Source organism: Epinephelus moara, chromosome 24 (assembly GCF_006386435.1).
Source record: "Epinephelus moara isolate mb chromosome 24, YSFRI_EMoa_1.0, whole genome shotgun sequence".
Lineage (NCBI taxonomy): Eukaryota > Metazoa > Chordata > Actinopteri > Perciformes > Serranidae > Epinephelus > Epinephelus moara.
Window position 1 is genome coordinate 10,606,442 of NC_065529.1, and position 12,656 is coordinate 10,619,097.

At 38.4% G+C, this 12,656-nt stretch overlaps 1 protein-coding gene across 1 annotated transcript in view; it reads right to left on the reverse strand.

The window, feature by feature from the left end:
• Positions 1 to 9,656, reverse strand: part of si:ch73-267c23.10 (serine incorporator 1) — a 25,804-nt gene extending 16,148 nt beyond the window's left edge. Inside the window, exons 1-2 of the mRNA XM_050036938.1 lie at positions 9,344 to 9,656; positions 821 to 982 (exon numbers count right to left, since the gene is read on the reverse strand). Of these exons, the coding sequence (XP_049892895.1) occupies positions 821 to 982; positions 9,344 to 9,382 (201 nt within the window). The 5' untranslated portion in view covers positions 9,383 to 9,656. The remainder of the gene's footprint in view (positions 1 to 820; positions 983 to 9,343) is intronic.
• Between the last annotated feature and the right edge of the window lie 3,000 nt (positions 9,657 to 12,656).

Here is a 12,656-nt window from a genome sequence, read left to right on the forward strand (position 1 = left end):
GGCCATGTTGGTCATGTGGTCAGAACAAAGCTAAATGGAAAAACCATCAGGAAATGGTTGCAGCTTTGAGATAGAACAAGGGCAATTTGTCACACCACCACAAACACAACCAAGTCATGCAAACTGTGTCTACAGTTAACAGAGACTTACATGTAGTGCTTTTAAAGATTTTTTAAGGTGATTTTTCACCAAATGTAAGACTGATTTTGGGCAAATCATCTTTTTCTTACTCAAACATTGCAGGTAAGTACAAAGATAAGGAGTATATATGTAGTCCTGTGCAGAGGTAGGTTTTTATGTATGAATATGGTTATTTGAGTGAATTAGGTTAAGCTGCAGTTTTGGGGCTGCCCCTTGAAAGTCAGAGATTTGAATCATCAGTTGGAGACCCCTGTCAACTGAGATTGTTTCAAGTCAAATAGTGTAAGCGCAGTTAGCTTGTTTACAATTTTACATGAATGCCGCTGTCACACTGAACGTCCTGCTAAGTCCATTCAAACTTTAAAACTTTATATGGAACAAAAAGCGGAACGTCAAATATTCATATTAAACAGCCCTAGTAAGCATAAAGTAAAGACAGTATTAGGTTCAGTGGCATTACTACATTATTACAGCCTCATTATTTCCATTGGCTGTTAAGCAGGCAGCTACAGCAGAATTAAACCTGCGCATATAGCGTTAGCTAACATTAGCTACTATGCTACTATCAGCAGACCTCATCAAACAAATGCATTTATCACACATATGATTTGAGCTTAACTGTGAATAGAAATGTTCGCTCTGTATATACATTCACTATATTTCCACAGCTTACTCATACCCTTTTTAGCTGCTGATCCACACCTGGCGACAGCATGATGCAGGCAACAATGGTACCCAGCAGCAAGATGAAGGCGTAGATAATCCTGGTCACTGTGGAGTTCCTGATGCTCGGACAGCAGCTGCACATCAGACAGGTTGCACTGCTGCACAAGCATGGCACCTGGGGACCAACAAATTCATGCATTTAGGTATTTATCTGTAAAAGCAGGAACATCTATAAACAGCTGACAAATTCAGGAAAAAAAACTTGCAGAAATGGACAGAAACATAATCAAATGCAGATGCTTCCATACAGGTGTACTGTATGATATAATTAAGCAACTCTTCAACTAGTGATGTTTCTAAGAGCTAATTCCCCTGACATTTAAAGGGAAGTTTAAAGTTATACTAGCTGACTCATCTGAAGGTAAGACTAGAATTACAATTGCAGTTGTATGCCTTCGAGAACTAGTCAAGTTGCAGTTACAGTTGACATCCATGTCTATCTAGACATGATAACAGTATGTAGACATGACAGTTGACAATGCTTCAAATAGGCTATAGATGTTGCTGCAAAGAAGCTACATAATGTAAAACCTGGATGCTTTGTGCTAGCTAGCAATGGAAGCAACGTTAAATCGACTAGTCGACTCATCATGCACATCCCCATCTTTAAAGGCTTTCATCTTTCACTCTTGAAATGAAAATTTAACTGCTTTCACCACACATCAACTGACATTTCAACTCCTTTCTGTAGTTACACTTTGACAGACACGTTAAACCCTTTCAGTGTTCAGGTCCTCACATTTAAACAACAACATCAACAACAAGCTTCTTGTTCTATTCCTATTATTCTCCCTTCAGCTGACACTGTCTCTTACTTGAACTGGTACTAGCTCCTTTCAGGACTTATTTGAACTGACAGGTCCATTAGCTAAAATTATCACCTGCACACAACTGATATCAGCTCCTTTTAGTACTGCTATTCAACTACTTCTGGTACTTTTAATGCAACATCAACTACAACTTCAGCTGTTTCACCATTTAAACTATTTGAAATGTTTCAATTGCAAACTTTCAGCAGCGAGCACGTTTCTTTTCTTTGCCAAGTATAGGCTTTTTTTTTTACTTGTAAACTCAGTTTTGGTAGTGTACTTTCTCAGTATGAGAATAGAATAAGCTAAGAATGCTGGGGGTGTGAAAAGCAGCAAATCAGGGCATAAAAAGCCTTCCCATGTCCTAGTGTTAATTAGCAGGAAGCTGAGGCTAATGGCTTTTCTCTGCTTGTAAGTATGGTAAATCAGATTCAACATGAGAGAAAACAAATTGTAAAACCTATTTGGTCTTTCTCCCATTTTGCTCTTGAACTAATCTAGCAACAGTACATGGTTTGTTTGCAGAGCTCGACCATGGAATACAAAAGAGAGTTATTCATTGATGGGGTAAGTTCCCACAGAACGCCGAAAATCAGATCTGCTGTTGGAAAAGGAACAGTTAAGACTTTCCTTGCATGTCAGCTGTAGGAGTCATGGTTACAGAATGAAATCATGATCAGACTGGGGATGGGTAGGAGGAAATGCACTCTCTATATTTATGGACAAGATGTTCTCTTGAGTTTTCTGTTTTACTGGCATTAAACACTGAAATTCTGTATGCCATGAAAAGACTAAACTTTTACAGGATATTAAAAAACTCACAACATACTTTTTTATTTCCATGTGCAGTTAGTATTGTATAGTACAGTATCCATTCAATATTTTTTATGGTCGTGGATTGTGATTGCAGCAAATAAAGGATACAAAACAGTTAAAAAAACAATAATAATAATGAAATAGGACCAGTATTTACACACGTGTGTTCTGGTATGAACACTTAATTCATATTTATTTATGATACTCATAAATTGTGTTTGGATGCAAAAGCATCTGAAAACAGGGCAGTTAAAAAGAAAATGATGTTTGACGAACTTTCGAGAACGGGGTATTTCTGAAAGACACACTCTGCAGACACACTATCCACAGAAAATATATGTGCAATGAGATTTACATTTTTTCACAGAACCTCCAAAATTCACTGATTTCAGATTTTCAGGTGTGAACATTTGATGGTTTTCCTTGCCTTCTGTGATAGTTCATCAAGAACATTTGGGTTTTGGACAAGCAGCAACATCAGTGGCTAAAGAATGAAGCCAATGCTGAAGTGCCAAAAACTTGGCCAAAAAATGGCCAACTTTACAGCAGAAATAAACATGATTACTGCCTGGTACAAAAATCAGTTTTGGTCCCTCTAGCAATTTCTCTATTTGTGACAAGTCTATGGGGGTAGATTTTTTATGTTACTCACTCGTTTACATTTTATGAAGGCTTAAAGTTATGTATAATTAGAGGGTGGCTGCTTTGAATAACAGGTGGGTGCCGTCCATTGACAAATCACTACCACAGTGATGTTAGTTAGGTAATGTAACCATAGCGTTACCACAAAGTATAGACCCTTTTGGGGCCAACGTCAAAATGATGTTGTTTTAATACCTGGGGGAAAAACACGACTCCCCACAAAGGAGTCTTAAAATGTCGTCCTGTTGTGTTATTGGGAGCCACAATAGGAGGCTTAAAACTTAAATTTAATTGCATACCAGCCGCCACTGCCCATCAACAAAAACAAAGACAACTATGGTTAAATGCGGTAAGACGAAAGGATTGGACGGAGGCGATAATCAAAAATGTAGGGATGAATAATGTACGTTAGCTTCCATAGCAAAACAAACTTTGTAAGATTGGCATAGTTATCAACCACAAAGCTGGCCATCCCACCTTCAGCAATCCTGTTAAATCATCCTTCCACTGAGTGAGAGCATACCAGTCGTGAAGAGTGAATGACCTGACAAGGTGCATTTGTGAATTAAATCTGATGCTCTACACTAAAATGAGTGCCCTGCTGGTCAAAAAAATGGAGCGTTATATTTCTATATGAATTAACAAATGGTTGCGTTAATCACATATTCACTCCGCTCAGCGCTCTGCTGCTCCATCTCCCCAGACAGAGTGCCCAGAGTGAGCTCTGCCACTCCAAGAGTGCAGTGCTCTGGATAACCAAATGGTTCCAACAGCGCTCCGAATTTACGAACAGTCCAGTTTGTGCCAGAGTGTGCTCTGGTACTCGTAATGCGTGTCACTGAATGCGCCAATCGTATCACCTTCCTCCACTGTCTAAAACAAGCCAACAGATCTTGCTAGCTAGTGCTAGCTAATGTCTGTGGAGAATTGTTTTGCCTCCAGCTAAGCCCCGCCCACCAGAAATCGTCATACTGTTTACTAACAGTAAAAGGGTCAATAGGCGTAGCCATAGCTGGAGCTACTTCATGAAGGTGTTTTCATTTCATGAAAGTTAATTGTAAAATTTTGGTTGCCTGAAAGAAGTCTTGTTCAGCTTCTGTTTGTACTGAAAGACCTTCCAAGGAGTTGGATTCAGTTTTTTCCCTAAGAACTGTTGTTTCTGATCCACAGAACTGGCAATAATCGTATGGCACAGCTCTTGAAAGGAAATAATTATATTAACATAAAAACCTAATAGAGGCATCAAATCCCCAAAATTCAACCCATCTATTTATTGATGTTTTGGAGTACAAAATATTCAAGCTATGGTGGAGGCTGTGTTGTACAGTTGATTCTAAAGACAGACACTGAGATGCTCATTTGCTGTGTCGCCCACAGCGACATGCCAAACTGCATCAGATATTCATGGATTTGTAAGGCCCCCCATCACATAAAAAACATTATGCAGGTTGCAAACTGCAAGGCGCACCACACTGCCTTTCTTTCTTTTTTTTTTGTTTTGTTTAAACTGAATGCCACTAGTAAAAAAAAGTTGTCTTTTTATTGTTGCCAGGCAACCAACCCATCACCTCCTTACCCTAACATTCCCATGTTGTGTATGTTATGTCCCACTCAACCTACATTTATTTATCCATTTATTTTGGCTACTAGCTAAGACTACCTACTTATTTTCGGAAATAATTAGTACCTACTTACTAAAATGGACAGGCAGAAGGTTAAGTCATATAGCTCTGGTTTTCCAGCAACCGCTACCACCAGTTTCTTCTCCATTGTTCACAAACTATAAACATGTTGTTATGACCACCACAGAAGGACCGCCTCTAAAATGATCCCCTGTGAAGAGACCCCTGTGATAGTGCTGCTTATGGTAAAAACCTCCTGAAAGTCTGAATCAGAAAAAGGTGAGCACACATTAACGTATGAGAGACTGCTTTATTCAGTGATTTTAGTGCTTCAAATTGCCTTGTCTGTTTATTTGGAGAAGAAGAGACCTCTGTGGATAATTCGGCTCCAGATAAAAACTTTTTAAACCATGGAGACTGAAAGAATTCTGGCTGGCAGAAGTTTTTAGCTGGTTGTAATCTGCAATTCACTGCTAGACACCACCACATTCCCCTAAATCTAACACACTTCACCTTTAAAAACATCTGCCCACTGTAGTGGGTAATTCCAGCAGCAGGGTGGTGTATGTGGAACTTAAAATAAACTTCAGTGGCTGTATGGAAAAGTAGCTTTATTTGTCGAGTATATTTAAACAACAACAAGTCAATTCTAGGTGCTTTACGTAAGACATAAATGGGCATTAAGAAATACAAGAAACCCAAGACAGCGTAAACAGGATTTAAAAAGAGACCCAGTCAGGCCCTGCTGTAAAGTTGTTAGCACCAGAGTGATTGTATTCACAATGGTGGTAGTAAATGCAATGTTGTGCCAATCAATCAACAGTGGCCAAACAGGGGAAACTTCCTTGAACTTGCAACAACTACTGATTTTGAGCCCGGATAAGGTCCCTAACTTTAGATAAGCATGTATTGTAAGACGAGGGGGGAGGATTTGTGAGAAAGACCATTTGGAGAGAACTATCAATGGCCTATTTTCAGTACGTTTAATGACTTCAGTGAAAGCAGGCACAGCTCACTGACGTACTTCAATAGCCTGGGTATTCATTTACAATAAAGCACCAACTGCATTGCTTGAGATGTCTCTTCCTCACTCTCCTACACCAGCCACTGAGCAGAGTCAAGAGATAAGGAGGCCTGGAAGATTGTCAACAAGTTAATACCCCTGCCAGACAAGGTCAGCTTAGTACAGCCACAGACTAGGCCATGGCAATGTGTGCCAGATAACATGCAGCCAACACATGACCAACCAGGCTACGCTCCCTCCTGACCTGAACGAAAATAAACCTGGGAAATGTGTTTATTAGAGTACACCTCACAGAGACACAGTCTTTGTTTTCCTTGAACTTTGACAGTACTCTGAAGACACACAGGATTTTTTTTTTTTTTTTTTAATTTAAGCCTTTCATCCCTATACAAGACATTCTTATTTGTCCTAATCCTAACCAGAATCAATTTTACTGGCCAAGTATGTGTGCACTTGCAAGAAATTTGACTCGTTTTTACATTGCTCCAGGGATTATGTTTTTCTGTGGGCTGATGCTGAATTTAGCATGGCAGCTGTTCCCTAATCAGAAAGATTTTTTTTGCTGATTTCAAAAGGATTTTTCCATTGGAGCTTGGATTATTGCTGAGAAGCTCTGTGGCAAATAAATGTTTATGCTACTTATACATTTTGGTCAGCAAAATAATCTTCACAAATGAACCCCTCTTAAATTATTTTCTAAGCTTAAATGCGATCACCAGAAGTAAAAAGCTAACTTTAGGCTGTTACCACCATGTCAAGACTGTCATATTTTATGTTGTAGAACAAATTGTGAAAATCACTGAAGCTTGCATTAACCACGGACTTTATTTCAGGCATCTAACCAAAAATCCAGTCAAAAGAAACATTGACTTTGACATGAGGGAACCAGAAACGCTACACAGTAACTAATTTCTGGGTTTTAGGCACGGAAACTATGAAAGAAGGAAAGGTCAAATGTCAGTGACAGCGTTCGAGGAGCCAAACGTTTGTGTCACTTCTAATGGAGTCAATGTGACGGGCACTGCAAACCACACTTTAACCCATCACATCTTTGCTGTTTCAATTTGACTGAAAAATCCTTCCACCAAATTAAAAAACACACATTACATTATGTTGACAGACATTTTTTTTTAAATCTAAATCATCGCGTTTGTTTTCCATGTTAATGGTCTTCAAACAGATCATGGCTCCGTCCAGCAGAGGCTGAGATGCAGCTGCTAGACAGAGCTATGATCTGTTTGGACACCAACAACAAGGAAAACGAACACGAATATTTCGATAAAAAACATCCGTCAATATAACATAATGTGTGTTTTTTAATCTGGTGGAAGGACTTTTCCGTCAAAGTTTAAACAGTAATGATATGAAACTGTGGTGATATCAGGCTCCTCTACTGTGGAACCATCTTCCTGTTTCAGTCCGGGAAGCAGACATAGAGAGCTAGAGTGAGCTAGTTTTTGACCACATCATAATGATGTCCAGTGGTCCAGTATCAATCCATTCTGTTATCAGCCCTTCCAATATTTTCAGCTAAATTGCCGGACGGACATGTTGACATGTTGCCAAGCAAGGATGGGACACTAAAAACTCAAAGTACACGTCAAATACAATTTCCCCAAAAATGGTTTCTGTCATTTTAGGTAGTTATAATCACGCTGATGGATGTTCAATTGTTCATTTTCTCCGATTAGTTTGGTTTTAATTCGTTATTTGATGCTATTAACACAGTCTGACCACCCGAGCTTTTATTTTGGTACTTCCGGAGACCGGCAGTGTGCATTTGCATATTAGCTAAATATTTAGTTTCACCAAGCATGTTTAGATTTAGATTTAAAATTTAGATTTAACGTTTAGATTTAGATTTAACATTTAGATTTAGATCTAACATTTAACATTAGATTTAGATTTAACATTTAGATTTATTATTTAACATTTAGATTTAGATTTAACATTTAGATTTATCATTTAACATTTAGATTTAAATCTAACATTTAGATTTAGATTTAACATTTAGATTTAGATCTCACATTTAACAATTAGATTTAGATCTAACATTTAACATTTAGATTTAACATTTAGATTTATAATTTAACATTTAGATTTAGATCTAACATTTAACATTTAGATTTAGATCTAACATTTAACATTTAGATTTATAATTTAACATTTAGATTTAGATTTAACATTTATATTCATTATTTAACATTTAGATTTAGATCTAACATTTAACATTTAGATTTATAATTTAACATTTAGATTTAGATCTAACATTTAACATTTAGATTTAGATTTAACGTTTAGATTTAGATCTAACATTTAGGTTTAACATTTAATGTCTAGATTTAGCCTAACTGTGACATTATATTTAAAATTTTTCAAATATTGCCGTAAATGTGGTAAAAGTGACTTAAAAAAATTCACACCACTGTGGTGTGAATTTGCCAAGCTAAATGTGGCAAAATGTTGCTGTTAATTTCAGTGCGAGCCACTTTACAAACGGCATCCCATACACATACTGCTCTGTTCTCCTCTTGTCCTGTATCAATCCATTCTGTTATCATCTTCTGCATCCATGTGTTGACAATGTTTCTGAAGAAGAAGGCGTTTGTTGTGCTCCAGCAACAGGGCAACAAAGCCGAGTAATCCAATTTATCACGTGTAAGCAGATGACCAAGTGTGATATGATTAACCCTTTGCGTCTCTGTGGGCTTTTATCTACTGTCCCTCATGGTAGAAAACTTTATAATAGATGTTTGTAATGAACATTTAGCAGGTTGGCTTAAGGCTAACTGGAACACAAAGGCTACTCTAAGTCGGTCACCAAGTCACCTGTGTAACTTATCGTTTCGCTTTGTGAATAGAGACGCACTTTAAGTGCACTGATGGTGCTTGGTGGAAAATTAATTTGAAGAAAATATGAAATGCTGGCTGTAATGTCTCAGCTAATTGTTAACACAGACTTCGGCATCTTTGATAAAATTTCAAACATTACGAAGGCTCGGGTGACAATGATAAAATGTTCGTACACAGTGGTGGTCGGAAGCAGTGCGCAATTACTGAATAAGAGCAAACACCATTGAATAATAAAAAGTATTGCTAAGTGGATCAGGTAAGTGCCGAATTTACCACTTAACCTAAGTTAATCATTTCAAAGTTCAGTTTTATTCTGTCTCTGCCCAGATGTCAGGAAAAGAGACGATCTTTATTAAAACGCTAGATATTTCAATGAAGTTCCCCCCTGAAAATGCAAGCTGTCCGGCTGATAAGAATAAAACAACTCAGTCATCAATGAACCCCTGTCGCGAGCTCAAGTGGCCCACTAAGATAGATGCTCTCCTATCTTAGGGAGAGAAGGACTAGGAATTGAAACACCAGGTATTTGCGAGTGGGGTTTGGCGTTACGTGCTCTCCATACAGGAGAGCGGCACACTGTACTGTGGACCCATACTACCTGTTGCTCATTTCTCTTCATGACGTCACCATATCTTACATTTCCCGTCCGTGTAAAACAGTGAGGTTGTAAATAACACAGGCTAATTCATATCGGCAGTGTAAGAACTTACCCAGCTTGCGACGGAAAAGGCCCCCAGAACAGCTCCCATGTCTTTACAGTTTCCGTACAGGAGCGGTCAGTCCGTAAATCCGTGGTCTTCCTCCCGTTACTTCTGCTCTGTCCCTCCAGGGTGGACTTCAGACACTCACCAGGTAGATACACTGTGAGGCAGCAGGACAGGACACGAAATGACAAAACAGCTCGGTGTGCACTGTGAATCCTGAATACTAGTGCTCAGTGTGGCTGGCTTATGCTTGTGTGGTAGGCTACAGTTATTATTATTTTCCGCTCAGTGCGTCTGTAAGGGCGTCATGCTGGGTTACGTCACCACGACGCTGACCTGTTGAGTATATGGGACTGTTACTGATCATGAAGTGGAGAAGACATTATAAGCACGATACTGGGTAACACTCAAGAATACAGCGCGCCACTTACAGTGTAATTACCCGGCACTTACTAGTTAGGGACTGTTCCTTATTAATGAGAGGGAAAAAAAGGAGAGACATCAAATAATTTGTAGGCACTGGGGAGGGACTTGCGTTTTTTATTTTGGCTTAGGGGAGGGGCATGCAACTTTAAATGGTTGTATTTTGTATTTATTTTATGATTTTTAAAGAAAACATGGATTGGATTTTCAAATTTCCGACGGTCCTTGGACACATTATGTGGGATAAACTTCTGTCAAAAAAACTGAACTTAAAATGTTGATATATCTTTAATATAACTTTATTCTATATTCAAAAAATAATAGGCTAATGAAAAATAAACTGCTAACACAAACTAAATAGCATGCATGACAAGAGAGAAAAACCAAGACTTTATTCAACTTCAGAATTTCATTTTTAACTTTTAACTTTCAAACATCAAAGACTGCCTTTTAAAAATCTCATAACTAATTTATGGTGGAGGGAGGGTCATGCATTTTCCACCACTCACTCAGGGAGGTTCAAGGGAAAATATTTTTTAGCTCTGGGTGGGTCAAAATAAAACAAACAAACAAACAAACAAACAAACAAAACCAAAACATATTAACCTCACAGGTACCACAGGACAAGGGAGTAACAGCTGGGAATTGTAGAGACTGACTTATACTGTAAGTATTTTGTAAGTTCTGGGTAGCTACGGGATATTTTAGAGGAAAGGAGACATGACTTATACTTTAAGTAGGCTATTTTGTAAGTACTGGGTACTTAAGGAGTATTTTAAAAGGAAAAGATCAATTACTCATACTGTAACTATTTTATAAAGTCGGGGTGCAGGCTGGTTGATTTTTGTGCTTTTTTTAACGTTCTTCATTGTGCACAGCTTCATTTACAGAAACAAAAACACATAGCCAACAACAAAAACAAACAAACAAAAACCCAAAACAAAATAAGAAGACAAAAAACAAAACAAAAAAACCCCAAGGGTTTTCTTTTATTCATCATATTCTTATCATTTAATATGCTAACTTAAAGGTCTTAATAGCTTTTTTGCTCTGAACATTAGATAACATGATGCTGTATTGCTGAAATTAATTAATTAAGTGTAGGAAAGTCAGTTTTGCTTCTGACCATTTTTCCTTATGAGTATTTCCAAATATAACATAGAAGTGTATGATATACTATTTGTTGACTCAAAAATAGCATCACAACAAACATATTTATTTCAACATTTATCTTAACTTTCCAATTTAGAAAGTTGTTAACATCAATCCAAAAACATTTGGGTGTGTACACAGTGGAAAAACAAATGAGAAATACTCTCTTTATCCAGTCCACAGAAGTTACACCATAATCAATATTCAGCTTCAATATTTCTAACACAAGCTTTACCGCGTAAATTCTATGCAATATCTTAAAAGATACTTCCTTGCACTTGTTATTTATCAGTATTTATCACGCAAGGAATACCAGAAACATCTAAAAGATGGGACAGAGACATAACTTGGTGTGTTCCAGATGTGTTTTGGCTGGTTGATATACTGTAGTATCCACTGTTTCCTGCTCTGCACCACGCTCATATGGCAGTTACGATATCCGGACAGCGTGGAAGCATAGCGCCCACCCTAAAGTCCCACTCCTGTCTTGGCTCAGCCACCTCCATGTTGAGAACCATGTCCAGACAACTCATACATAGAGTTCCTTCAACTACTACCCAAAGAAGCTAAAGAAAAACAGAAATTCTTCTTTCCTGTCAGGATTATGTTATGCAGTTCTTGATGGCGCTAGGAGCACCAGCAGGAAACATATTGCTGGGTTTTCCTGGGTTTTTGCTCCTTCACACTCCTCACCACAGTAAGTGGCCCTGCCAACCTGCAGGGTTGCCACACCAGCAGATTGGCCTCTGATCATATGGTCAGGTAACAAGAGCTTCATACTTGTAGGCTATTTTGGGTTTCTATTAGAATACGTTTACATGCTTTAATTATAAAAAAATCACACTTTATTTTCTCCATACTGTCTGTGATGGAACACCTATACTCATCCTCTGTCTGAAACACTCTATTTTAGCACCTGTCTCTTCAAGCTCCCCTCCCAAAAAAGCCCACTCTACTCTGATTGATCAGGGTATCTGTGTCTTCTGCTAGGTTATTCAAAGGAGCCTGGGACAAGCTCTTTGACCCCATGGGAGTTCTGGGGTATGACATGCGCAATATACCTGGAACTGCGATGTTGGAGAGTTACAGTAGACAGATGGTGTCCGCTCGCATGCTTCTGTAGGTGCACTCTTTTTAGCCTCCTTGGTCTGTTATTCAGGATCTTTTCAGTAGTTGCAAAATTGCAATTCTCACCCATATCCTTCTAAATATATTTCGGACTGTGGATGCCTCAGTGAAATAAATCATTCATCTCTGTTCTATGATAATGTGCCAGCCATTGAGCCTCCTAGAAAGTGCAGACCAGATTTTACCGTGCATGTGTTTTACCCCAGTGATATGATGCAATATGACACCGTGACTTCTTTTCTTTTTAATCTCTTTGGTCCTCCGTATCTTGGCGATTTATAATAATAACTAGATACTGGATGCCCAGATGGGACCTATTCATTCCAATGGAGTTGCCTGCCTGGCACATGAGCCAAAAAAGTTGCTAGCCTCTTGGTTTACTTCTGTGGTATGCGGCCAACTGAATATGTGCAGCAGTGTTTCTCCTGCTGGCCCCACCCATGAGTTCATGCTGAGCTCATACACCTTACATTGTGATGACATCATAGATATTTAAAATGCTTTTGTTGGCTTGAGAAAAGTTTTACACATATAAAACCTCCATGGATCAAAAGGTCATAACTGACCTTGTTTGCAATTCGAGGTGTCCTTTTTTTACTGTAATACCGCAAGTGGC